General features: G+C 37.7%; 1 protein-coding gene and 1 non-coding gene across 7 annotated transcripts in view; one reads left to right on the top strand and one right to left on the bottom strand.

Moving 5' to 3' along the window:
• The window catches only part of NAV3 (neuron navigator 3), a 730,605-nt gene that overhangs the window by 12,658 nt on the left and 689,968 nt on the right, over positions 1-27,979 (bottom strand). For 5 of the 6 annotated variants that reach the window (XM_064491553.1, XM_031463093.2, XM_031463095.2 and 2 more), the window contains 9 exons: positions 24,900-25,011; positions 19,131-19,252; positions 16,933-17,105; positions 14,975-15,128; positions 13,594-13,768; positions 8,762-8,859; positions 5,929-6,024; positions 5,484-5,652; positions 4,093-4,328 (listed from right to left, as the gene is read on the bottom strand). In XM_064491553.1, coding sequence (XP_064347623.1) covers positions 4,093-4,328; positions 5,484-5,652; positions 5,929-6,024; positions 8,762-8,859; positions 13,594-13,768; positions 14,975-15,128; positions 16,933-17,105; positions 19,131-19,252; positions 24,900-25,011 — 1,335 coding nt within the window. Of the gene's footprint in view, positions 1-4,092; positions 4,329-5,483; positions 5,653-5,928; positions 6,025-8,761; positions 8,860-13,593; positions 13,769-14,974; positions 15,129-16,580; positions 16,647-16,932; positions 17,106-19,130; positions 19,253-24,899; positions 25,012-27,979 lie in introns of all 6 variants that reach the window. The other variant, XM_064491556.1, reaches the window with a different exon arrangement.
• TRNAI-AAU (transfer RNA isoleucine (anticodon AAU)) lies at positions 8,494-8,566 on the top strand. Its single transcript has one exon. It is a non-coding gene; the product is annotated as a tRNA-Ile (tRNA).

The raw sequence follows: 27,979 nt of genomic DNA, 5'->3' as shown, positions 1-27,979 counted from the left end.
AGAAAGCAAGGGGGAACACTGCAGGATTTTATTAAAGTGGTGAGATTTTAATTATGAAAAGACACCCTATTTCCATGGAGTGAAAGGATTAAGTAGGGAGAGAGAAGAGAATTGAACAGAATTTGTAAATAGGGCAGTTAGTACACAACTGCAGTAGCTGAAGTGGTGGGATGTTTATTTGGGTAGGAGGGTGGTGGTAGTGGAGATGGATGGAAGGAGATGCATGGATGGTAATATTTTCAGAGTTGAAATTGGCATTTCTAAACATGTATATTTAGCATGCTAAGGGAAACATATTTGTAAGCTAATACAAATGTCTACCATATGGGAGAGTGGGCATGGCTAACAGTGTCCAACTGGAGTCAGTACAAGTTGGAACGGGGTAGAGGGTGAGGGGGAGTCATCCAGATGAGAACAGAATTGAGAGACAACAGAATGCTGGGGGATATTTTCAGTTACTGGCAGGTGAAGGAAGAGTGGTCAGTGAAAGAGACTGAGAAGGAAAGGTGAGAAGGAAAGCAGCAGAATAGTAATCAGGAAAATCAGAACCATCTCCGGAAAGGGGAGACTAATTATAGTAATTTGCTATGTCTAGATCAGAAGAAAGAGAGAAGAAGATGATAAGGAAGAAGATGATAAGGAAGAAGATGAAGAAGAGGAGGAGGAGGAGGAAGAGGAGGAAAATGAGGAGAAGTAAAAGGAAGGGGAGAGGGAGGAAGGAAGCGGGAGAGAGGAAGCAGTGGCCACAAAGGGCACTGAATTTGGCAATAAAGAAATCACTGGATGATTCTGGAAAAACAGGGCCATTAGATTCTGTTATGGTTCCCTCTGATCTTGAGAAGGGTAGTAGACCCCTTTGGGAATCTAATGAAAGCTATGGACCAGTCCCAAGTAGAAACAGGCATACACAAAGAATTTACTCACATAACCTGAGTTTTTTTCCCAAACTCTTTTGAAATCACTTCCTGCTCCCCACTCTAGCCTAACTGGGGTAAAATCTTAGATTGACACATTGATTCATTAGCATTAAAAGTTTCATGTCCAGGATCTACTCAGGCAGCAGAAAACAGGTATATCTACCAGATGGTCACAGATAATGAGATGAAACCCACACTTTGAAAATATACACAGAACACAGCAGTTATATAAAACCTGTTGATCACTGCTTTCTCTGGTTTTGACTCTGGACACCCTCAAAATGAATCTGCCAAGTCCAGTATTCTGATCTTTCCCCACCTAACATTCCAAGTGGCTTCTGCTGGCCACATCGTCTTTGCTAAATCCATCTCGAGCCTTCTGGGCCCGCTATATCAAATGTCACAAAGTGTAACTGTTTATGTGTCTTGCTCTCAATCAACATATTCCAGCTGGCAGCTCAAGAGAGGGCTTGAAGAGTGGGAAGAGGTTCAGAACGTAAAATGCAGAAGGCACCAGACACGTGAAAAGATGTTTTTCTCTTTGATGGTTTATTGTTCAATTTTTTTTTGGAATCGATGAGCGCTATGTGGCTCGGTTCCTTCAGAGCCATCTACGGCACAGCATAAAGAACGTCAACAGTTACCCAGCTACAGTTCTCAGGGAAAGAATTTATTATCTCATTCACACTTTGCGTTAGTAAGTCTACGGTTAGCTGCTATCCCTCCCACAATGCAGCTTCTCATCCCTCTTGCTCTACACCGCTCTCATGCACCACACCCACCCCTCCCTCCAAAAAGTGTGGATTCTCTGACAATTTGGCAAGAATTGGCCAAATTCTCTGGCCACGACTCAGTATTCAGCATTACTGACCATTCATCCACATCCAACAAACATAAAGAAACCATAAATATTTGTTGGTTGTATTTTGCGCTTCCTTGGTGATGAATGTCAGGTGATTTGTCCATGGACGTCTTTCTACTACTGTTTGCTAGCATTATTCGTTTTGTTCAAATGCTCTTGGCCTGCCTTATTTTTCATTACTCTGTAGTAACAAAAATTAAACAGACCTAATAATGGCACATGTGACTTTATTCAGAAAAAGCAGAAAACAGGAGTGCTGAAAATATTTGGTCAAATTTTAAAGGACACATATAGTATCGATTAATAACATCTCCAAGCACTAAGCATTTTCACTGAAACAACAATAAATAATATATAACAGTGGATTTTGGGGTGAGGCAAATTTTATAATTAATGTAAGTTAATCTACTTAATTTTAGCATGTCAAATTACACCTGATGAAGTCCAAATCAATCTGTTTGATTCAAAACTTCACTTTAAGCGATTCTCCAACTTTATCAAAATGCTTGTTGCCTCTGATAAATCTGTTCTTCTATTTTTCCAACCACTTTTTTTTTTCCTATCATAAAGGAAGTCACTTCTAAAGAGTTCTATCAACATTAAGGAAAAAAACCAAAGAGAACCCCAAGGGCAATGAAGAGATGTCAATCCTTTTATCATTTTGGATGAACATAAAACAAAACATGTTAAAAACTTTTACATAAAGATATGAGGAGACCCAGCATGCACCGGCAGCACTAAACAGGCCGTAGGCTGAAGCAAACAATTGGGCTCTTTCTACCTCTACTGAGAAGAGAGTTAAATATTCTTCCTCAGGGGCCATGTCTCTCTCAGTTGAAATGAGAATGGGGGATTCAACCGCAATCTGAATAGTGCTGAGTTCCAGGGAAATGTTCAGAATGCACGAGCTGTATTCATTTAACAGCAGGAGATCCCATTGGGCTTCATATACATATTTGTTCTCCTTGAAACATACAGGTAAGACACTTGAACAAGGGTCTCTGTGTGTGATGGGGTTAGGTGGTCTATATGGGTCTGTGTGTGTTTGTGTAAGAAACCCTCACTGGGTCAAGGGCTGTAATTGCTAACTGCAGGCAACACTTACACTGTACCTGCAACTATATACTGTTCTCTCGTCTCCCTGCTTCTCTCTCTCTGTCCCCCCCACCCCCCAACACAGACACACACACACTGATTTAGTCTTTGCCACAACCCCACTATTTTTCCCATTTTACAGCTGGGAAAACTAGAGCACAAGGAAATGCAACAGTCGGCCCCAGGTCTGATAACTGGTCACTGGATGGACTTAATAAACTCCTCCTTTAACAATTTTTTTGTTCGCTAAACTGTCTTGTTTATTTCAAGAATCCAGTGGATCTGGGTTGCTTTTAGGAGATATATTTCTTTTCTAAAAATGTGCAGGCCTGAGGTTTTCAGAAGGCTGGACCAGTCTGGATCCTCTAGCCAGGTTATCTTTGGACATATAACACGACCCAGTATCGCCTGGACTATGGGACGTATTGCTTATAAGAAGTGCAGTTTCCTAAGAGGACCTTAGGTTGCACTGACTGAGAATGTAATGAATAATTATTGGCAAAAATAGGCCAGTGTGAGGAATGTGTGAGGCACTGACTATCTCCTTTTTTGGATTCTTTATGTCACTCAGAATCTACGGAAGTACTGGCTGGTTTTACAGCCCCTCATGCTTGTTTAAGAGCTAAAAATGTTCAGGATGATTATGATGGTACATTAGACCTTTGCTAAAGGTAAAATGGAATATTGTTCAGTTTCCCAAGGTTCCTAAGCAGAAATCCGGTAGAAACACAACATAAACAAACTGCTGCTCTCAGAATTTCTGCCTAGAATATATTAATTATACCCAAATCCCCATGGCTGCAATGCCCGAGTTAATTCCTCTTTCTTTATTTTGACCCAGATCGAGTACTGACTTTGTATAAACCTCTGATTCCTCCAGCAAGAGCTATCCTGGCCTCTTGCTTCTAGAAGCATTTGCATGGCTCTCTTTCTGCTCTCACCCTTCCTAAATGGATGTCTAAGAGCGATCAGACAAAAGAGATTGTCATTTTCTTCTGTCCATTCCCAAAGCTCGTGAAGTGCCTGATAACTGAAATGTCAGTGTGCACTCTTGTTCGAATTCATGAAACAGGGTTTCGTAATTCACCAGATTCCCATTTAAGTCAAAGAGATGATGTTTCCACGGACGATATGGAAGGCTTCTATAATCTTGAAGCCTAGTTGCTTAAGACCCTTACTGACCAGCAGCAGTAGTTCTCTGAGGAGTCTGTGACTTACCTTGCTAGACTTGTGGTCCACATTAAAAGTGGCAATTGCATCCTCCATCTTTTTCCTTCCGGATTTGGTTATTACATATTCGGCAAGTTTGTTAGCTAAATAGGTCTTTCCAGTACCACTAGGTCCCGAGAGTATAATTCTGTGATGCTCCATCAACAAGTTAAAGTACCTTTGGGTAATTGGCTTAGGAATCAGCGTATCAAAAACAAAACTGTCCAAACTGTTGTCTTCTACCCCTGAAGGGAGAAACAAAGGGGAGAGCGTGACTTAATGTCCTACATACACTAGAATTAAAAAATGTAGCGTCAACTGGCAACAGGGCTTTGTTAGCCGGAGGAAGGCAGTCCTTGCAAAACACTTTCTTTGATATTTCTAGGCCACAAACATGTGCTACTATTTTAAGACACAAAACATCAGTAATGAAGCAGAGCGAACGTCCCAGTGAAAGCCAGCCCTTCCCTTTTGTTCGGGTTTCCCTCCACTGTCTACTTCATGTTTCTCACTGAGGTTTCCAGAGAGAAATGGAAGCATTACTATGAATTCTATCAACACAACCTTCCTTCCCTTTGAAGGTGGCAGTTTTGTTAAGAATAAATGCAAAGATTAAAATGAAACATATAAATGTGTGTCATGGTCTTCTCTTTTTCTTCCTCTTTTCTCCTTCCTCTTGATTTCTCTCTTTCTCTCATTACACATCCCAGTTGCACAGCCCCTTAAACTTTTGAAGAATATGAATTGTGATATTTGGCAAGGGATTAAGAAGGAAAGCAACAGTATCTCCTTTTATGAACCCAATCACCTGAATCATGAAATCAAATATTGACCAACCTGTCTATTAATATGCAGTTTATATAGACGTATTCTGACTCTTTGACATACATGAACAAGGAATTACATAGACAAGCATACTTTAGATATTCCACTTGCCTAGAATTAATCACATTATCCAAAGCAGAGAGAATCTCATCCCTGGTGCTTAACTTCCATTCTCCTTCCCCAGTGGGTATTTATTGGTTATACGTATTTTAAAATTAAAGATACAGTGGTGAATATGTTACCAAGGAACATGCCATAAACTTTCTGAATCTTCCCTAAATGAAAGATGACAGTGAAGAAAACCTAGAAATTTGCTAAATCACATTCTTTTTTGTGAGTCTTGGAGAATCTTCAAAATTACACCTCAAAACTCAAAGAGTTCCATTTACTTGGATTTGTGTGTTTTTAGTAGAATTTTAGTGTTTTAAGTATAAAGATGGTTCATTTCCTACCAACATTGAAAAGTGGTTAATTAGTTTTCAAATATGAACATTGGAAGGAAAACTGCAAAAAAGAAAAGAAAAAGAAATATTGGTAAAAAAAAAACACAGTTGTGCTTTTCTTTCTACTTTTACCTTTCAGATTCACAGTGATAATATTATTATCGCCAACAAGGTATCCACAAGGCAGGAGTTCAGGCACTTCTAGGCTGTGAGATCTGATTAAATCTCCTATACAGTAGCTGGCAATGCAGTCAGAACTGAGACCAAGGCTAGTGGATGTATCAATTCGGAACACATATTCCTAAAATGGTGTACACAGAAAAGGAAAGTCAAAACAGAGTTCCAGCTCCTCTACGACAAATACAAAATTCATGGAGATGTGAAGCTAGCAGTCAAGAATTTTAGAAACAGGTAAAATCAGAACTATGAATATCAAACGGCATAGGAGAGAAAGCTTCCCTTAGTGTTCGGAATAGAGGAGCGGAAAAACAGATTTATCAATGCTGTTGAAGCTGAGGAAAGTGTCCAAAGCGAAACACATTTGAAAACTCATATCCGGATACTTTGCACAGCTTACCTTAAAGAGACGTCTAATCACACCGTCTAAGACATCCCACTTGGTTTTTCCACTAACACCAATGGATCCTATCAAATAGGCCTGAGACTTCTGGTCCTAAAGGAGAACAAAATAAAACAAGATAAAACCCAGCCGTGTGCCCTGTCTTATTACTACATCTTCTACTAAGTCATATTAATAGAGTGGTAATTAATACTAAAATATGTATGAAGCCTATGGGGTTTATAATAACAAATATACACAGTGGGTTATATAAAATACAAAATACCCCAATCAACCAACAAACCAGTCAACCAAAGAAACAAAGTAACAGTAATAGCAACAAAAACAAGAAGGAAAGTGGTATGGTCAAGGAAAACGGATTCATGCATGACCTGTTCAGCAGAAGGGAAAAGGACCAGGGGAGAAGGGTCTGCCCTTTTAATGCAGTGGGTGCATCCGGAGAAGCAGCAGCTTGGTAGGAGAGAAACGGTGACAGAGATGGAATACAACTACACCATAAGTCCTAAGACTTCATCTCACTATTGTTGTGATCTTATCTTTGTTAAGTCTAAATCTCAGGGTTTTGTTTTTTTTTTTTTTTAGATTATCTCTAAAATCCAATCCAGCTTTGGAAAACAAGTTATCCACGGTAGTATGGCATTCACATATTTACAAGACAGGTCCCATTTTGAATGTCCAGGAAAATTTAATATTTAAAAGGACTTGCCAAAGAATCCTACTGGACTTACTTTGCCAAGCAAAGAATTCCTTTACTTATATTAATATTAAGAATTCCTTTATTTATATTAATAACGGTCCCAAATTTATCTTTCTTGTAGGATGAGATTTTGAGGAATTGCTACAAGGTACAGAAAAATAAACAACTCAAGATTTATAGACTAACTGAAGCCTCTTTTATGTTGACTGGAATGGTGACATGAGACAGTGATCATGATACCAGCAGATGTAACTAGATAGTTGATGTATCACAACTCTGGCTCAAGGAACCAACTTGCATTGTCCTTAAGAGGTGGCAGAAAAATAAATGAGCCAGGTGTTAGAAGACATGGATTCTACAACACACAACATCTACCATGTAACTAAGAAATGTGACATTAGGTTAAGTCACTTAGCCAACTCAGAGCCTCAATTTCTTCATCTGTAACATTTAACTCTATAAGGGTAAATGATTATCACCATTGTTTAGATATAACCTGACTAGAAGCCAATATTTTTTACAGAAAAAAGTTGGGAAATTCACAGCAAAACCATTGTTATGATTTTAACTACTGTTACAGACAACATTTGTGTCTCCCCCAAATTCATAACCCTCGATGGGATAGTATTTGGAAATGCAGCCAGCAAGAGGTAACAAGTTAGATTAGGCCATTAGAGTGGCTCTCTCGTCATGGGACTAGTGGCCTTCCAAGTAGGTGACGTAGGGTGGAGATCTCTCTCCCTCCCCCCAAGTACACGCACTGAGGAAAGACCATTTGAGAACATAGCAAGGAGGCGGCCATCTGCACCCCAAGGACAGAGCCCTCACCAAAACAAAACCATACCTTGATCTTGGACTTCATGACTGTGAGAAAATAAATTTCTGTCGTTCAGGTCACCCAATCTATAATATTTTTACCATAACCCAAGAAAACTAAGATAACTACTTTCTCATGTTCAAAAATACTGCCTTTTAGAATTATTTTGAAAAAGAAAACTTGTTTTCCAGTATTATTATAACTGACTCAAAATGGACACTCATACAGTGCTTTAAAGTAGCTGCTTTTAAATTAGAGATAATTTAAGCTTCACCAAGGCTATTATAGTCCTTTGCATAAAGACCCACTTGAGAAATTCAGGCACAGATTTGCAGCTCAAGCAGAAAGTTTGTGACACTAGAATTCTTGGAGTATTTGTTCAGTGTGAAAATTCTCATTTTTCAAACTTAAATACTTCAATTATTTCAAAATTCTAAGTAATTTTCTGTTTTTCTTTTTGATAAAGACAAATCGTGGATACTTAGAAATTTTCACTTTTGTCTACTCAACTACAATCTGAACTTGAAATCTTTTAGTTTTAAGAAGAGGCTGGAGTCAGAATGCCCTTGTCAATTTGAAGGTGATATTTAACTCCAGAAAAATTAGAATACTTGCCTTATCAGCTAAGAATTTCCTTAAAAATGATACACACAAGTAGCATCAATGGAATTCGTCACACTGAGTTCAAGAAAATATATCTTTCCCAGCTCTAGACCACCCACATAGCTTGTGGTCTTGTCTTTGTGCGAAGACTGTACTGACAGCTTCAGCGACATGTTACTAACACATTATAAATATGAACTGTGTTCTTTAAGTGGCATTGAAGGAGTAAGGTAGACAAGATGTTTATGTCAGAGCAAGCAATGTGTTTTTTTTTAAGTTTTAGAAATGAGAGTGGCTGATCAACAATATCATTTTCAGTGAAGGAACATGATGTACAAAGACACATCTATGTAGACGATGATGTCATTTCTTGAGTCCCTAACTTTTCATACTTTTATAATATATTAAAGCCAATGCAAGACAAAACACTGCTGATGCCATGGGAGGAGGGTATAGCTCAGTGGTAGAGCGCATGCTTAATATGCACGAGGTCCTGGGTTCAATTCCCAGTACCTCTGTTAAACATAAAAATCAATCAATCAATCCAATCCATCCATCAATCTAATTACCCCCCAAAAAAATTAAAGAGAAAAAAAAAAGACTGAGACGCTGCTGATAGCATATTGGCCAGGGCAAGTATACATATTTAAATGTGTTTGATTCATGGTCATTCTCATCTTTTAGTAACAAAGAATGTAACAGCAGAGAAATACCTTTGCTCGACCGTAGCCCTTGCTTATGGAAACTACAATTTTCACACTGCGACCATCTTTATGTCCCGTTGCATCACCGGCATCATCGAGCAGAATATCTACCAAATTTTCAAAGAAAACACACACACACAACAGAGTCATGTTAGCCTGGAGCTGCTGACTGTCACCATTTTCTCCCTCCTAGTTTTATATCTTTTGGTGGGAATATTGAGCTTTCCTGCTGTTAATTCCAATCTAACTGGTTGGAAAAATCTCAGCTTTCGAGAAGGTGAATGACTATGGTTGGGTGAAAGTTTCTATCTAAGACTGTGTTTCTGCTTTCAGTAGCGTCACCCAAGTTTTGGGCCATTGCCTATAGATGAGGAAATCAGGGGTTTGTTTTTCTATTACACACGGGTCTGAGTAATACCAAAGCAATATTCAGTTGCCGTTATAACTGACAAACTGAAAAGCAATCTGATTTTTCTATCCAACCGAAAATTCCCAAGCTCGGTACCCATGTAATTATCAATGCAAAGGTGCTGAGACTGACTGTCAACTGAAAGCATTCTCAAGCATTTGGCACATATGCAGCTATATCACTGTGTGCCTTGTATCTATAATTATTAGGTAATGTTACTGACTTTCAACCACACCATTCTACTTCCCTACAGAAGTATATTAATTATCCTACTCTCCTGCCCCCTTTATGCTTATAGTTTCAAAACCAAAACAGTATTTCCAGTAATGAGCTAAGAGTTATGGAAACATGATAAAGCTAGCTAACCTTTAAACCACCAACCTTTAAATGTGGCTAAAGATTAAGTTTCAAAATACATTATATGAGCTTAATATACAGTTTGGAGAATTATTGTGGCAAACTATCCCACATGTATGTTTTCCTTTGACAAGAAAGCTATTTAGAGCCGTGTTTAATATGAAGATAATATTCTGCAGACAAAGGAAGCTTAGTTACGTGTTTAAGAGCACATGTGCCTGGTGACAGAGGATTCAACTGCTCAAATTGTACACTTATAGAGACAAGGACTGTGACTGTACCATTATAGAAACAACAATTTAATCGAATGGCTTCAGAAAATGAAATAGTTTCATTATTTTAATAACAAAGAATATGCAGTTTCACAAAGGAAAAAGTAAAAAAAAAAATCTTAACATCATAACCATCAGAAAACACACTTAGAGTTTGAGGAATATGGAGAGTTTTGCTAGAAATTTTTAAATCATCAAAGACAATCTCCTTTACTGGAACTTATTTATTTTGCTAGATGAGCATCCTCTCAGTCTCTCACCTTTTTGCCAGTGCCACTCAAAATTCTTCCTTAAGGGTCAAATTCTCTTCTTGCTCTTTTTCTCAAAAGTTTAGAGCGGCTTATCATTCACATCTAAATATCTAGTAGTTCATGATAAAATTACCACTTTAGTACTTTGCTCAATTATTTTTAGATGTTCATAAATATTTAAAAATATTTATTTTAAATAATAATTTATTAAGCATAAAAGAAATCTGGAACTGTGCTGGGCATTGGGAATAAACACTATGGCGAGAAGGGAGATGAATTCCATGCCCCTTTGGAATATACACTCTCAACAAGGTACTCTCAGAATGTTTTAAGTGCAAGAGATAAAGGGCACAGGGCAGTGAACAGGGGAGCTGAAGGGAGCCTGCTCTAGGTAGACAGGCCATCCTGGAAGGCTTCCTTGAGGAGGTGGTGTTTGGGGATAAGACCAGGAGGCTGAGAAGTGCTAAGCAAGTGAAGACCTAGGAAGAGGTCAGTCAACAAGAACAAAGGCAAAAGCTTTGATGAAAGAGGTGAGTGCGCCCAAAGAACAGACAGACAGTTGGCACCGGGAGCGCAGAGACCCAGGGGAGTTGGGGAGGTGTGAAATGATCCTGAGGTGGGTAAGGGCCAGATCTGTACAGCTTGGTAGTCCAGAGCAGCAGTTTAATTTGATTTCTGATCCACTTATCTGTTCAAGTTTGCCTTAGAATATGTTATTCATTTCATGTCGTGCTTACTCTTAAGAACTATGCTTAAAATATAAAATATCTTCTGACAGCAGTGGGGTAAATATTTACCCCAAAATGAGTGAATGCCTGTCCTGGATTCTTGCGTAGGCGAATATAGCAAAATGAATATAGTAGTTAAAAGGCCAGGCATTGGAATCATCCACACCTGCCTGGGTTCAAATATTAACTCTGCCACTTATTCGATGCATGCCCATGAGCAAATTATTATAGTCGCTTTCCCAAGTCTTGGTTTCCCCATCTGTAAAATGGGGCTCAAACAGCATCTGCTCCATGGAGTTATTGAGAGCGGGCTAGACAATGGGCTTAAAGCACTTTATCCTCAGCGTTTAGTAAGTTCAGCTGTTCTGACTTTATTCCTTTTCTCTGGGTGTTTATTCTAACTCGCTCTATTGACAGTAGGGGGAACACATCAGACTCACTCTGGGTCTCCCCCTGATCCCAGTACACTGATGGGATGGTCACCCGAAATAACAACTCCGAGGTTAACCAAATAAGCAAGTTTGAGGTAAGGGTCCTCTGTGGATTTTTTTCATGGAAAATAAGTTACAGTCCTCTGTCAACATTTTGAAAAAAGAATAAAAAAGAGCTGCCATTCCGGGTATGCTTAAAAGTGAAATTTGGACAAAAAACTGAAGGCTTTTCAAACTTCTGTCTTCACTGGGGGTATGGTACCTGCATGTCAGGAACTGGACATTTGTCAATTATCCTCTCTCTTGCCTACTTCATTTTTTAAAAAATTAATCATGAACTCTAGAAAGTTTTTCTGTTAAACAGCTCCAGCATAAAGGCACTTTGATTTCCAATTGTGAGCCCACTAAACAAGAGTGAAGGCAATGAAAACAGTATCCTCATCATGTGATTAAAAGTTTTTTAGTTTAGACACAAGTACCATGATTGAAAAGTAATTGAGGAAATAAAATAATATAGGACTGAAAAATAAATGATGAAATGGACAATTAAAAAGCACATTTTCAAAAAAAAAAAAAATCCTCCCCCCAACCAAACTGCCCCAAATTCTGGAGTCATGGCCATCAGTATGTTTAGTTCAATGTACACAGAAATTGTAAATTTAATTTCTTTGATTTTATATTTATCTTTATGAGTTCTAGTCTTTCCTAGACATGAATTTTAGTTTCATTTTTATATGGTTGTTTCTCCTAAACTACTTTCCGTACTAAATTTGCCTCATTCAAACCTTATCTTATTTCCATAGGCTAAAACAAAATCATGTTAACAGGCAGTGAAATCTATATTTTAGCATAATTTAAGGCAAGCTGTGAAGTTTCTCAGTTCTATAAGGGAATCTGAAATCGCCAAGAACATGTATATTTGGTTTCCAAGCGTCATTAAGCTGTCCTGTGAGATAACAGCCTTTGTCTTTCCTTAGAAGTGAAGCCCCAGGACACAGGCAGACACTGACTGCCACTAGGTGTGGCTCCTACTTTACCTCTCAGGTTCATCACCAACAGACAAGCCAACCAACAGGATGCTATTCTGGACTCTCAGATTCTCTGCATTTAAAGTTTTTGTTCTGTCTTTTTCTACCATCTTTTGAAGAGTGTGGACAATAGACAATTTACACATTCAAGTTACTATCATTTTTTCAGTTGTATTTTACCTAATGCTTCATAAGTTCATTTCATTATGACATCTCTGTTGTTTCTTAGCTACTAATACTTGTTTTCCTTGGTGTTTATTCTCAGAATTCATTTCCCTGCCCCAAATGCCTGCCAAATGGTATAAACACTGTTTTTATGAATTTCAGGAAATTCCTACTTGCCTTTTATAAGAAGAAAGCAAGTATACATTTGGGCCATTCATTTTATATCATGAAGGGCAGATAAAATAGAATTTTTAAAAAATTCTGACTCTTTAGAAGCAGGAGATACTATTTGTTAAAAATAGCATCAATATCAGCATGTTGTATCTCTGTTTCTCTTCTTCATTTTCATCTTCTTTTTCTGTATTTTAGAATAATTTAAGGCAAGCTGTGAAATTTCTCAGTTCCATAATGGAATCTAAAAATTGCCCGGGAACATGTATATGTGGTTTCCAAGCGCCATCTAGCGGCTGTACTTTGCAATGACCACAGATCCTCCTGTAAATCGTTCCTAAACTGTCTTATATACATACAATGATTCAATGCCATAGGAGCAGTTCTGCTTTATTAGTGAACAGTTCATCAGCTGTTAAGACAACATTATGCCATGCGATTCTCTTTTCAATTGAATAAAATTGTATCCCTGTTCCATCACTAGTACCACTGCTGAATACAATAATAGAATCCAGTGTGTTCTTTCTGTTTGTCAAAAATTTAACAGAGCTGCAGTCTGAGTGATGGAGTAGCATTATGTTCTCTCCGGGAACTATCATGCACGATCATCTAGTCGAATTTAGGAAGAGGTCCTGATACACTTGTAAATGGGCTTCGAGCACTTAAAATACTGTAAAATTGCATGGGGTTATGAGTATTCTATTCACGAGTACTAACAATCATCGCTAAGCATATTATGTCTTCATCCTACTTGTAAGCATGGCGGAAGTGCTTTTCAAGCACGGGTAACTTTTTACAAGGATGATATGAAAATCACATTTCTCAGTATTCCCCTCTTGCATGCACAACGTTCTTTTAAAATTATAACGCTGCAGAGTAAATTTATAAGGGGAAAAACAGGACTATTACTGAGGATGACGGCGTTAACGGTTTGAAGAGGGCACGGGTGAGAGCTGCGGTGGGTCAGGCTCTCCAAATTCCAGATCTCCCCCCTTGTTAAGTCACAGGCAGGTATGTGCACAAATTCACCTGAGGTAACAGACTCCGTGATGTTCAGATTGTTCAGAGAAAGCCCCAGCGACTGTCGGGACGATGAGGAGGAGGTGCTGCTCGAGGACTCCGACGGGGGCCGAGCAGGCTTCACTGCGTTTCCGGTTTCCGCCTTCAGCCGGTCATTTTCAGCCTTCAGGATTTCAATCTCGTTCTGTTGGGAAGATGGAGAACATGAAAAAGATGAAGGCAGCCTGACTGAGAGAAAGGCACCGACTCTTTTGACAGAGCTAATGAGTTTGTTCATTAAATAAAGCACATGGTGATACGTTCAATAAACAAATACACATTAGGAAAACAGGATTTTCTTCCAAAGAAGGAAAAGTAATCCTTTTCTCTGTCGCTCACATCCACTTACTCAGGTATTCACAAACATAGACACACTGTTAGAATTTTTTAATAATTTTTCTGACTCTATCATATATTTGAGGAGTTTTCCAGGACGAGGTCTCATTTGAATTAAGGCTAACAACTGAAGAGTTCATAACACTTCTCATTTTAAAAGTGCTGTTAAAATCTCATCCTAGCAAACAATGCCATTTGTAATACTCTGAATTTAAGGAGAGTTGAAAGCCAAGAGCAGAACAAAAGAAATATAAAGAAGGTGATTGAAAATGCTTACTTCAGCATCCCAGCTAACGTTTGAAAAGGTTTCTGTTCCTTCAAAATGGGGCACTAAGCTCATAAAAACAACAAAAACCTTTTGATGAATATACATGGTGGTAGATGAATCTAGTCAGCAATGAGCTTTTCCTGTTTCAGTCACCTGTGGTACCCAGTGGTTATTGGTTCACAGTAAGAAATGAAAACTTGGTCTGAGTGCAGACTGGTTCTGAATTTAGGCTTCAGAGGCTTCCAAGAAACACAAAAGCTTGACTTTTACAGATGGCATTCTCCATCACTTTTACTTTCATATTTAGAAAGCTCGTGCTCTATTTCTGGAGTTTCCTTGTTGCATTTGTTTTTCAATACAAAATAGGTAAAGGTATTTTAGAGTCAAATTTCAAAGGAATAGAAAAAAAGTTAACATAAAGGTAAACCCTGGAAAAGTGAAGAAGTGAGGGCTGTGGAAGTTTCTCTAAAAACTTAGCTCTCAGTGAGTTCAATCACTAGTACAAGTGTCTTTCAACAGTCCTTGAGTGCAACTGGCCAGGTTTGGGAAAACCTGGATTTGACAAAATTCTCCATTCCGTCTCGAGAGATGAGCTGCAAAGACTGAATAAACTGAGGACATTTCCAAAAAAAAAAAAAAAAAAAAAAAAAAAAAAAAGGATTTAAAAGGAAGAGTTGTCTAAGAGAAGAAAATAAGTGGCATTTTAAGTCTCTCCTGTTTGTTCCCTGAAGATGCTTTTGGACTGACCTGCATCCGGTTCATGGCTTCCCGGATCTGATCAAGATGATGAGCAGAGCTGAGGGCTTCCAGCCGAATATCCGTTAATTTTAATTCCTTTTCTCTGAGCTCACTCTTCAGCTGCAGAATTATCTCTGCCTCAGCCTCTGTGCATTCACAGATCCTGAAGACAGAAATAAGCACGAATTCAGTGGTTAGGGGGAAGCCAGAGGATTAGGAGATGCAAGGCTTCTTTAAAAAGCTGAACTGCAATATTAGCCAGCAGATACAGCAATTATTTGCTGCTGGCAAAACCTAGAGAAAAGGAGGAGTTTTACAAACAGTTATTACATTCACAGGTTCAAAACTGCCAAGAGTAGCTGTCTCTTTCTTTGAATCTTTTCTTCCTCTTTTCTGAAGCTTAAAAACAATCTACCATTGCTGTGTATAAAGTGATTCTCAAAACTCCCCTGTTGCTAACATTCAGGAAGCTGAAGAGTCATGGTATTACTCCATCTCATTCTACCAGTTTTCCGGGGACGTAAGTCTCTATTTACAACAACTGAAATCTTTCTTCAAAGCAAAGTTATGACGTCCTTAAAATGTTGATCTCTTGTTTTGCCAAATTTTGCAAAGGATGACCTGATTTGCCACAATGCTGTCTTCAGGTTACCATGAAACCTCAATACACACATTGCAGAAAATAAATCAGGGAGATTAGTTTTGGACATTTAAATAATGGATGAGGGTTGCATAATCCTCCCAGGAGGCTCAGTTGATTGAGGAGATTAGCTAATGAAGCTGAATCACAGGTTTCAACCCAAACAAGCCGGCTAGCTGGGGGCTGTGTGAAGGTCATACACATTACATCCTTTTGGTTGTTTTATTGCTGTTTGGTAGACAGCTTTGTAGGAAATACGTCAAAAGGATTTGTTTTATATAAACAAGTATCTTTTCCATTGAAAATGTAAGGAATGAGTTGCTGGTCACAGGCTGATGGTGCTACGTTCTTCCTCCTTGCATAAGTCAGGAAGTTATATGGGGTGTACAAGGGTCTTACAGCATCCTACCAGGGGCCTTGGCCCTATGACAGGTCTAGGCTAGCCATTGTCATGGGCACATGAGGAAATCTGATTTAAATAGTACCCAGAGCGGGAAGGGTATAGCTCAGTGGTAGAGTGCATGCCTAACATGCATGAGGTCCTGGGTTTAATCCCCTGTACCTCCTCTAAAAATAAATACATACATACATACATAAATAAACAGACAAACAAATACATAAACAAATAAACCTAATTACCTCCCCTCCAAAATTTAAAAAAAATAAATAGTACCCAAGAACAAAGATAATCACTGGAGCACATGTTTCTACAGTCTAAATGTTTTATCCTTTCTTGTGACATCAGTTAGTGGGACACAATAAAAAAAAGTTATATTAGATTGTCTAACGCAATTAAAGAAAAATGGCTTGCAGTTTGTCTGGAGGAAACCAAATTTTACTTCCAAAAGAGGAGGACAGAAGAGGTTTTCATGGTTGAAATGCATGCAAGTGATTTTAGAAAAAGCAAAAGCGAGGAGCAGTGCTTAGGTTAGAACCTGAGTCTTGGCAATTTGCATGCAACACACTCCATTTTACCGGGATCTATGCTTGTAGATCACAGGGCCATTTTGCCGTTTCTTTGGTGGCCAGGCAAGGGGCGACCTGCATTTAACGCACAGTTAGACAGATGCACGGACCAATGCAAGTGAAAAGACAGGAGGATAACTGAGAAGAGCTGAGCCTGAGATCAAGAAACACTCAAGTTCTAATATAAGGAAAATGAAGGAGAAACAAATGCTGTGTCTGCCATTCTAAGGAAGATCTGGAAATGGCTGGCACAGAGAGGGCACTGCAGCTGTGAAGGGACAACCTGGGTCTGTTCAGAGCACGGGTCCGGGCTTGCTGTTTTCAGCAAACACTTAGGCATCCTGCCGAGGGAGAGACTTACGCGGAGGCGGACTGTGAGGGCTTCATGGAGGTTGAGCCACAGTCACCGGCACCGTGGGGCAACTTGGGGGAGGCCGGCAGGGAAGAGTCCGTCAGCTCCTCAATGTCCGAGTGCGAGGAAGGAGGCTTGGTGGACTTTTTCTTCCCAAAGGCTTGTTTGAATGAGCTTCTCAGCTGCAAGAAGAGCAGAAATTACCTTTCCTGTCTATTTGCACATGGGGAATTTTGCTTTGGGCCGTTAGTTTGCAGGCGCCATCCTAGCCACTGCCTGGGGTCAGTATGTATAAGCAGAGGATTAACAGCTGCAGCACAGTATCTCTAAAAAAAAAAAAAAAGATACCGTGTTTTGTGTTTTTGTTTGATTCTTGTATTAATCCAGCGCAGCGCAAACATGGAAGGCTTTTCGAAAGTGCAGGGTCAAGGGCATGGCTGTCAGAGCACTCATTTAAAACTAAGTACCTTGAAGGGATCTCCATTCCCAGTGCCCCTCTCTTCAAGGCAATTGGTTTTAAATGGCCACTTTAGCGCTACAATCAAGTCATGGCCTGCTGACAGGATAAACTTAAAAAGCAAAATGAAATCAAATTCACCGAACACTTCATTAATTGTGATTTTTTTCTATTCAAATTTTCAGTTCCCGGACTATGCAAGACCAGAATTGGTATCCCCTACAGAGCTCTTCGGAAAGTAGTTTTACATCTCTTGAAAATTTGAGATTAAAATGAAAAGACGCAAAGGAAAGACATACAAGGTAATCTGTTTTTAAAAGGTATAAAAGCCCCCTGCCAAAATGAATAGCATTCATGCCAAGGGTGGGTATTTTTAGAGATGCATGCCAAATTGTCCACGGTTTATATTCACCTCACTTCCTCTAGAGTTCACCTTGCAGAAACATGAAAGAGTGTGGAATTACAAATCAAGGGAATGAAGGCTGATCAGTATTTTAAAATATTACCTGCATAAACATTTTTTTAAAACAAAAAAGATATTTCTTTCATTATTTATAGAAGGCATTCCAGTAAAATCCTCTGCTAGTTATATTTTGGATTTCTTCAAGAGTTGTACTTTTCTTTCATGGCATTAAAAGGAATCCTTTATTTTGTTGTTTTTAAACATTCTGTAGTGATAGCATCTTCCCCTCAGTTTTCCAGCAACTACTTAACATCATAAATTATATTTCTAGCAAACTTAAGGCATAGTTCTGTTAAAGTACATTTCTATATTTCTACTACATTCTTTTGGTAAATATATATATCTTATATATATAGTTGATTTCCTATATGGTGACATTTCACACGATAAGCCCTGATGATGCAAGGGGTAGAGGGGCCTTCAAGGTCTCTTCTTTCCCTTTTACCAAATCCATTTTTTCTACTCTTCCTCCATTAGCATTATCGCCATCACCACCACCATCACCACCACCATCACTATCATCACCACCACCATCACTATCACCACCACCACCATCACCATCATTATCATCACCACCACCACCATCACTATCATCACCACCACAATCACCACCACCATCACCATCACCACCATCACCACCACCATCACCACCACCACCACCACTATCACCACCACCATCACCATCACTATCATCACCATCACTATCACCACCACTATCACCACCACCATCACTATCATCACCACCGCCATCACCACCACCATCACCACCACCACCATCCTATCATCACCACCACCATCACTATCATCACCATCCTATCATCACCACCACCATCACTATCATCACCACCATCACCATCATCACCACCACCACCACCTTTTTCTTCTTCATCTCCACCTCCACAATTAACCCCTGTCCTGAGCCATTTACTTACAAATGTTACTCTAGTTTTCTTTACATTGACTCTATCAATTTAGTCAGTATTAATTATCCAACTTTTACAGATGAGAAAATTTAGGCTCCCTTAAAGGTGAAGTAGTTTCCCTAATATCCAAATAGTAAGCATTAGAGCGGGGGTTCAAACCCAAGTTTAGTTAGTTTCAACTCCAAAAGGCATGCTTTTCAGCTCCATGCTCCCCAAATCCTGGTGATGAATGCAGCATTTGAGGTGTCAGTCACTTGAATCAGACCTTCTGAAAACAGCTGTGTATCTCTAAAGCCCAAAAGGAAAAAGCCTGACTCACTGTGCAGTAATAAGCTTCAAAATTAGATGAATGATAACAGCTTACCCAGTTTTTCTTTTTCTTCTTCTTGGAGTCAGCATCATTACCACTGCCAATGCTGGAATGGCTTGTGGCACTGTTGATGCTAGAAACACTTTCAGAGGAATGCTGTCTTCTGATGCGGAGATCTAGCAACAGATAAAGAGCAACACATTTACTCATAAACACTTTCAGTCTGAACAAACAAGCCTTTTAGCCTTTCTGAGAGGAAGTCCTCTAATAAAAGTCAACACGACTTTGTATGGATCATTTCAATGCAGCTTTGGTTTTATAAGCTTAATAAAGTACAACCATATTTGCTTTAATTAACCGGGTTATCTGTATTAAGATTCAATGGGAATCTCAAATAAGTCTGTAGCACTGGTCTTTTAATGAATTCTGAGTTTTGTTCCAAAATGAAATGTTATGCTAGTGATTTTTGCTGAATACCTGAATCAAACAGCGCTTCCAAAATGATTTATTCCAAAGGATGTGTTCTGGGGAGTAAATGGAAACTCATAATGGCATGGGAATTAATTGTGTCTTTTTAATATTTGTCCTTTGAATAAAGTCACCGAAGCCAAATATATTAACTTTCCATTTCACAGAATCATACCATGTTAGAGCCAAAACAAACCTTGCAAGTCATCTAAGTAGCTCATCTCACAGATGGGGCAACTGAAATGCAAAGAAGTAACTTGACCAAGGTCAGAGAGCCAATGAGGCGAAGAGCCTCAAGAGAGAATCTGGGTAGATTCTGCATTTATGAATTAAACAGAAATCATATTTAAGACAGTACAATTCTTCCATCATACCCCTAATCCTGGCCCATGACTTGAAATAATAATAATAGTAACGATAATAACAACAGGTAATAACAAAGCTAGCATTTACTATGTGCTTACTCTGCTCTGGGAGTATCTAATTTTATTCTTAAAGCACTTAAATTCTAACTTTATTCTTATTACACTTAAATGAGTGTAATTACTAAATATAATTTCCCCACAGTCACACAGCTGAGAAACAGGGGAACCAACTTGAGACTTAGACACATCCTCCTGTCCATTGCGCTAACTGCCAGGTAATACGGCCTTTCTCTACTCCTAAAAAGCATGCACTGCTTCTCTAGTTAATCAGATGCTTTGAACAGGATACCATTTGACAGAAATCACTTTGTGAAGATATTCACTCACTTCATATAATCAGCTTATAAGATTTATTTATAGTTATTAAAATTAAAATTGAAATTATTTCTACTTACAGTGAACTGATCTTAAGTGTTAGTGGAGACACTAACAATTTATAAAATTATTTATAAGGTCAAATATGCTTTTAGACCATTTCTATTACTATATTTAATTGGCATCAATGTAGATTAGCCCAATAAAAGATCACAGTGGAACTTATAAGATGTCAGAAATTACTATATAGCTTTCAAAAAGCTTCCATAAAAATAATGGTATATAATCAAAGGTTTCCAGTTGACTAATTTAACTGTAGAATGACTGATGGCAATGGAACACTAACTGGTGGCTTTCAAAACATACAATAAAAAAGTTTATGCATGGGTGTGTAATATACACACATATATCTCCATCCTTAAACTCATATACATACGTGTCAATAAGTCCTTTATTTTTTTCTGTTAAAAGAATACCCATGCTGAAGAATGTTAATGAGGGGAAAAAAACCAGAGCTGTTTTTAAGAATCTCTAGAGTTTAGTCTAAAAGCATTATTATTTTTTTTAATGGTGACAAAACAACATTTACTGTTTTTGCCTGCCAGAAACATTACCAGTGCCAAAATCTAAACCAAGGTGTTTTTGTGTGCTGTTTTGATTCAATAGTAAGGAGGATGGTGCCCCTAAACAACTAACAGGAAAATGATACGAATAAGTAACAAAAGGATACGTGTAGGTATTTATTTGTGTTTTAAATTTCTGCTACAGTTGGCTATAAGCTTTTCTGAACAAGATTAGTATTTGCTAGTTTTCCCTTAATAATTGAATTTTACAAATAGAGTAGATGTAGTAAGTGTTAAAAAGTATTCCAGAGTTTTTTTTTTTTTCACTATACTCAGAACTAGTAACTTATGTTTGACTTCAATTAATCCCAGATCTTAAAAAGATAGGTGAAGTCATCATCATAGGTCAAGAGCAGTTCTTGGGGGTATTAATTCAGTTAAACTATGACTGCTTTCCAATAACGATTGGCAAGGGCATAATTTCAATCATATCATCGAATGAAGGGAATGCATTTTACTTTTCTCTAACAATTCTTTTCTAGTTTTTGTAAGTATTTGGTTAAGTACATGCAGCATCACAGAGCTCAGGAAAGAATGGTTGACCAAATGAATATCAACAATCTGAATGAATGGAGAAGCATATTTAAATATATATCTATATTTCAGTTATATTCAATATATATATATTCATTTATTCATTTTCCACTTCCCACTCTTTGCACCACCACTGCTCCAATTCAAGCTGCCACCATCACCTACTTGCTCTAAGAAGGAACAGCTGTCCAATGCACCTTCAAACCACTCTACAAAAAGTAGCTAGAGAAATCTTTTTAAAGAAAAAAATCTCAGCATCACCTCCTTCCTTAAGACCTTTCAATAGATTCCCATTTCACTATGAATAGAAAACTTTGCAACTCTTAAATATGGCCCGAGAACCCCTCAGTAATCTGGTCTTCTCTCTCCAACCTGGTTCTGCCTATTTCCTTTGGTCATTATCTTCCTTGTATCAGTTCCATAAGGGCACTAATCTCCTTTCTGTTTCAAGACCCTCCTGGAATGCTCTTCTCTCAATATTTGCAATATGGCTTGATAATTATTTCTTGGATCTCCCCTTATACATTGCTATCTGTAATGGCCTTTCTTGACTATGCAACTGGAATAGGTTCCCTGGTACCTTTGTCCTCTATGACACCTACTCTTACTCATTTTAGAACTTATAACTGCACTGATATGCAGATTCAGCTACACCACCAATCACAACAATTGTTTATTTCTGCTCTCCCTTAACAGTAAAGGTTTAATGGAGCCAAAGACTATGTCTAGTTCCTTTACCATGATGTAGTCAGGGAATTGTACATGTGGTAGATAATCAATAAGTCCTTATTGAATATATTATTATTATTCCTTCAATGCAATAGTGAGTTTTACTATTACAGAAACACAATCTGAATATCCAATATATACCCCAGCCTTTAAAACTATTTGTTTTTGTTAGTTTTAAATCTTGTAAAATTATTTTTTAAATCTTTCTTGACCAATTTGAATATTATGTGTTACCATTTTGTTCATTTGAGGCACCTTTCCCACATTTCCGGGCACAGGAATTCCTATTTTTCAATCCCAGTAGATGCATTAAGCCACCTGTTGCCAGAGATAAAAGGAATCTTTCCAGAAAGTTTTACTTCAGTGACTTGTACTGGGGTAAAGAAAGGATTAAGCCTTTTTAAATCCCTTCTGGACCTATTTACGACATGAAGATTTAGAACATAAGCTGCTTTATTATAGCTCTGAGATAAGCTTTAAATATGCGGTAATTTTCCATGCTGCATATAAATTAACTCCCCCACATGGAAAGTTGCTAAATTCTTAACAGAAGTAGCCCCTAGAGAACTAGTTTGTCCTTCGATTTCAGTATATCTCATTTTATGTAATTTTTTTCCTAAAATTTAAATTCAAGTTAAAAAATTTTTTTCCCATAAAATTTGAATAAGCCCTTTTATGTGCAATGGCCACTAGGATTTAAAAAACAAACCAAATTACCATCAACCAGGAAAGGTGGCCTTTAAATAAATTAAGGCACCAAAGTATAATGCAAATTTTGATGGGGGAGTATAGTTATTTCCAGAAGCATATCACAAGAGGACCTCACTTTGTTTTAAGAGTCAAGGAAGCATATTTAGGCTAACTCTTGCAAGATCTTAAAAAGTGTTTATGCTGAACAAACAGGGTAGACAGTTCCAGGGCGAATAAAGACTCTAAAGAATTGGAAGACATTCTGGGTTGCTGAAATATACAACATGATAAAAAAAAAAAAGCAACACACAAGGTCTAAACAGTGTCTAGCACGTAATTGCTAATTGATAAATACTTGTTGAATGAATGAGGGTGGAGAAGAGAGATTATGTCATGTTAAGGAGTTAGTATTTCATTTAAAGGAATGGGGAAACCTGTCAGACATATGCTGTTAGACACCTGCTCTGGTCTTAGTGTGAAGAATGGTACAAAGAGGTGAAAGATGAAGAGCAGGAATGTTATTTATGAGTCTGTGGCCACAGTTCATGGGAGAGATGAGGGATAGTGATAGGATCAGAGAAAAGGGAACGAGAGCTATTTCAGGGGTCGAATCAACAGAACTTGGTGATTTATTGGGTGAGGAGCAGAGGATTTCTGGCAATATGGAAGAATGGTGATGCCATTTACTAAGGCAGAGCAGGTCTGAGAAGGAAGATGATGAGTTCAAATTTGGAGATGTTGAGTTTCAGGTGACAAACAGACATCCAAAGATAACCGGATGGAGGTCTCTCTTCAGCAGCTGGATATACAGATCTTTAACTCAAGAGATGAGCCTGGTCTGCGGAGATATATTTGACAGTTATCAACAAATAAGTAATAATTATAGCTATAGTACAGATTTTTAGATAGGGTGAAGAGAATCACAATGTATAAACTCATAATGGAAGAGAGCTTACGACCAGGTTCTAAGAAATACCAACATTTAACAAGTGCATACATATGACTGAACCTACAAGAGGAACTTTGAAAGAGATCTCAAAGGAGCAGAAGAGAAACTAAGAAAGTGGATGTCATGAGCATGAAAAGAAGTGAAAGTTTCAAGTAGGATGGAATGGACATCAGTATTAAATGCTATCTCCATGACACATACAATAAGAGTTTTAAATGGTGAACTGTATTTAGGGTCCTATAAGTCAATACTGATGCGGGAGAGAACAGTTTTGGTGGCGTGGTGGGAAGAGGAACCACACTCTATCGGTCTGAAGTGTGACTGGCTGTTGAAGACACTGAAAGAGTCCATAAAGCTTTCCCAAAATTCATCTGGAAATGAGAAGAGAGAAGGTAGAGCATTCAAGATTTAGGAGAGCATTTTTCAGCAGGTAAAGAGTTGAGCTACCAAAAAGAGTTAGAGCAAGAATAAGTAGAACCAATGTAAAGAGAAAAATGACATGACATTATCACAGAGTATTTCTGCAGTGGCAAACTAAGGTGTGGGTGGTGGCAGAGAAGATTATTTTATCATTGTTTAGAATCACTGAAGCCTAGTCATAACAAAAAAAAACACGCCAACTTCTAGTCCGCTGTCTTCCTGTTTTTAAGTCCCCTGCAAGAAATCTGTCTTTTTACTGCCCCCACCCAGGACGAGTTGCTCCCAATACCCATCACATCACCATATAGATTATTTTATTTTTGTATCTAGATCTAGATTTTCATACTCCTTGCTGGGTTTGTTTTGTTTGAAGTCAGATATGAATGTATTAACCAACCTCCCCATACCCACCTTCACCAAATCAAATGCAGAGAAACATGTACAACCACAGAAGCAAATTCCTTCAGATCAGTTTAAAAATTATTTGATACTGAAAGCTACTACTGAAAGCTATGGTTCTTAAATTCTAGGATTCTGACTGCATCAACACCAGCTTACTCGGTACTCATAAAAGGCAGTGCCACTGAGTAAAAGCAGCTTTGCTCTAATTAATAAACAAAACAGATGTTCATAATACTGGATGAGAAATGGCAATTATTTCTAAATGTACCTTTGGGAGGGTGGTCTGGACCGTTCAGCGCCCCTTGAATGGCCGCCTGGGCAGCAGAGTTCTGGGCCTTGAGCATTTCAATGGTTTCTCTTAGTTCTATCAGTTCAGATTCCTGTGAAACAAACACAATTTAGAAGCTTTAATACTTAGAGAGAAAAGCACAATGTTCTTACTCCTAGTTCACCACCAGATGAGTTTGATTTTATGGAGTGTTCACATCCCTGGGAGATTTGGATGCGTGGCTGACCTTTTAAGTTGTATCTTACAACTTCTTACTTGTAAATGTAAGAAGCTAAATGTAATGGAGAATTTTAAAAAGATGTCTTGGTTAGTCTGTTATAAACATGATCTGAATTGCCTTTATTCCTTTAAAAGGGTAGTACCCAAGGCTGACCAGTACAACCTAAAGCAAGATACCACACTGCTCACTTTATATACCAAACTTACGAATACTATCTAGAGGTTATACTACACAGTTAAATGCCAGCACTGTGCTGGTACATCCTATTGCATTTATTGTTCACTGGAAACCCTGAGTTTTTGTCAGATGAGTGATTTCAGATTTTATCTCATTTATTTTGCACTTGGGGAATAGGTTCTTTGTATTCAAATATAAAACCAACCTGGAACTCATTTCTAACTCACTCCTATTAAATGTCACGTTATTAAATTCTGCTGGCACATCAAGGTCATCAATCTCAAATTCTAGTACTTTTCTTTTTTCCAGTAAAATACCCTTTATTAAGACCCAGTTTCACCATGTCAGAGAATACAGGAATTTTTTTCAAGTGAATAGAAATGTATGTAATATGTAGTCTTTAAGACTAGTTCAATTATTCTTGAAAGTTCACAAATCAAATTTTTATAAAAACATCTATTTTCTTACTGAATTTAGGGTAATTTTAAGATGTGTCTCAGTGAAAAATTCTTGTATAAATCTGATCTTCCAGAGTAATTTAAGTGAGTATTTTTACCAGAAGTAGAGAACTCACTATGAGGGAGATAAAATAACAACAACAGAAAGGAACTGGAGTGCTGTTTCAGCAGAAGCAATATTTCCAAGATCAAAAACAAGGAGTGTCCTTCTCGGCAGTGATAGCAATCCTAAAAATTAGAATCCTTGTCAGCCTCTTAAGGGAGAATTCCCCAGTAATGTAACTTGTCACTCATCATTTTCTCCACCATCTTTGGTAGAAAGCTGAAGAACCAAGCTTGGGTTCTTCATTCCATGGTAAGTAGTTGATGCCTGCGCCATGTCTCCCAGAATATAGGAAAAAAGGCAGGGTTATGACAACTCTCTGCAGGGAACCACTTCATACATGGGAATGTCCAATGACTATTCTAACCTTAGACACTTTTTTTTTTTTCTGAAAAACAGAGAGATGGTGCTAATTGAAATGATATCCAAGTTTGGAATAGGTACCCGGCACCTCATTTATCTATTTTTGTTGGGTATCTGATATATTCCTGGTAGAGGACAGTTAACTATTAAAAAAAAACCCTCTTATAGACTTTTGATAGCTTATAAGTCAAAGAATCTCATAATGGAAAATCAACTGTGACCTCCTGTTTTCATACATTGATCTTCAAATGCTTGACTGCAATTTCATTTGCATCTATTTATCATGAAGGAAAAAAAGTACATGGTGTTGGAAAACTGTCAATATTATGACATAAAGTTCTGGCACAATTCCTCATAATTTCTCAGTTTCTGCAAGTTCTAGCTATAGTCTATCCCTTGCTCAACCAGTAATAGGTAAGTTTACCAAAAATTAATATACTTTCTATTTAAAATAAATCTCCCTAGTGATAAAATATTTACTGGAAATTCACTCTGCTTTTACCAGAAATTTACTCACAAAAGGATACCTATAGTGCATACTTAATGAATCATATAATTTAAGTAGTAATTTCACAATATATAGACTAGGATGAATGCCAAAGTTTGAAGTCTGATTTTTCACCCTTGAATTTAAAATCAATAGTTCTTGCACTATAGATGAAAAATCTGCTAAAAAATTTGGTTTTAGGTTTAAAGAGGAAAAATGAAAATAAAATCTCACGCAAATGGGTAAAAATTTAGTTTAATTTTATGGGTTAGCTGACTTATGTCATGTCAAAACTTTATTCTTTTTTGCAGAAATCTTTTCTAGAAACTGTTTTCAAAAACTAGAAGTGAAATGTTCAGGTAATATTGATTTTTTCCCAAAAATTGTATTTAACATGAAACAGAAGGTGATCACTTTCTAAAATTAAGCATCATTTTAAAAACAACAGATACTACCAGGGTGGTTGTTACTCTGTGTGGCACAGTGAACCCAAAGGAAGAAAAACTAGGTAAGAAATATATTCATTATATAATGTGGGAAAAATCACATCTATGACAAATCAGTCTACTCAAATTCATATTAGTATTTCTTTAGGAGATTTTTATAAGTATAAAATCTTATATCTTAATCTTTTGCAAGCATCTATAAAACATTCTACAGTCTTTAAAAAGATAGTTAAACTTTCCGTTGATGATCTGTTTAAACTTGAACTAGTTATCTCTTCATATCTGCAAAATTCTCTTCCTTTTTTCTTACTTAAGTTAATAAGATCTACCCTCACCATCACTCAAACTAGAACCATGTCTTTCTCTGTCTTTTAATATGATGTCCCCCTTGGCTTTGAATGTCCTGCCTCACCCTTAAGGCCATGGTGAAATGTCTCTATACATGTGACACCTCTGAGTTTTCCTTTCAGGGAAAATGAAAAGGTCCCTCCTTGGTGTTCCCAGACCATCTAATACATTCACCTTATTCAGTTGTTGAAGAGTTTATCTTTTCACTTGATTTATGATTTCAGTAAATGTTGGGATGATTGTGTTCAAATCTTCTGGCCTATGATAAACAAGTGTTTTTCCCCTTCCAAGAATAATGTAAAACTTCAATTCTACTACATATTTTAACAAGAGGGGGTCTGGTCACTTAGAGTGTTATATACTAAAATTGTCAATAACTTTATTGTGCGTTATAAACCCAAAGTCTCAGTATGGCTAAATCAGTGGAATCATTTCCTTTGCATGGCAACAAAGTGGG

This window comes from Camelus dromedarius, chromosome 11 (assembly GCF_036321535.1).
Source record: "Camelus dromedarius isolate mCamDro1 chromosome 11, mCamDro1.pat, whole genome shotgun sequence".
NCBI classification, from domain to species: domain Eukaryota; kingdom Metazoa; phylum Chordata; class Mammalia; order Artiodactyla; family Camelidae; genus Camelus; species Camelus dromedarius.
Note: the sequence above shows the minus strand (reverse complement) of the source record. Positions and strands in the feature narration are given on the sequence as shown.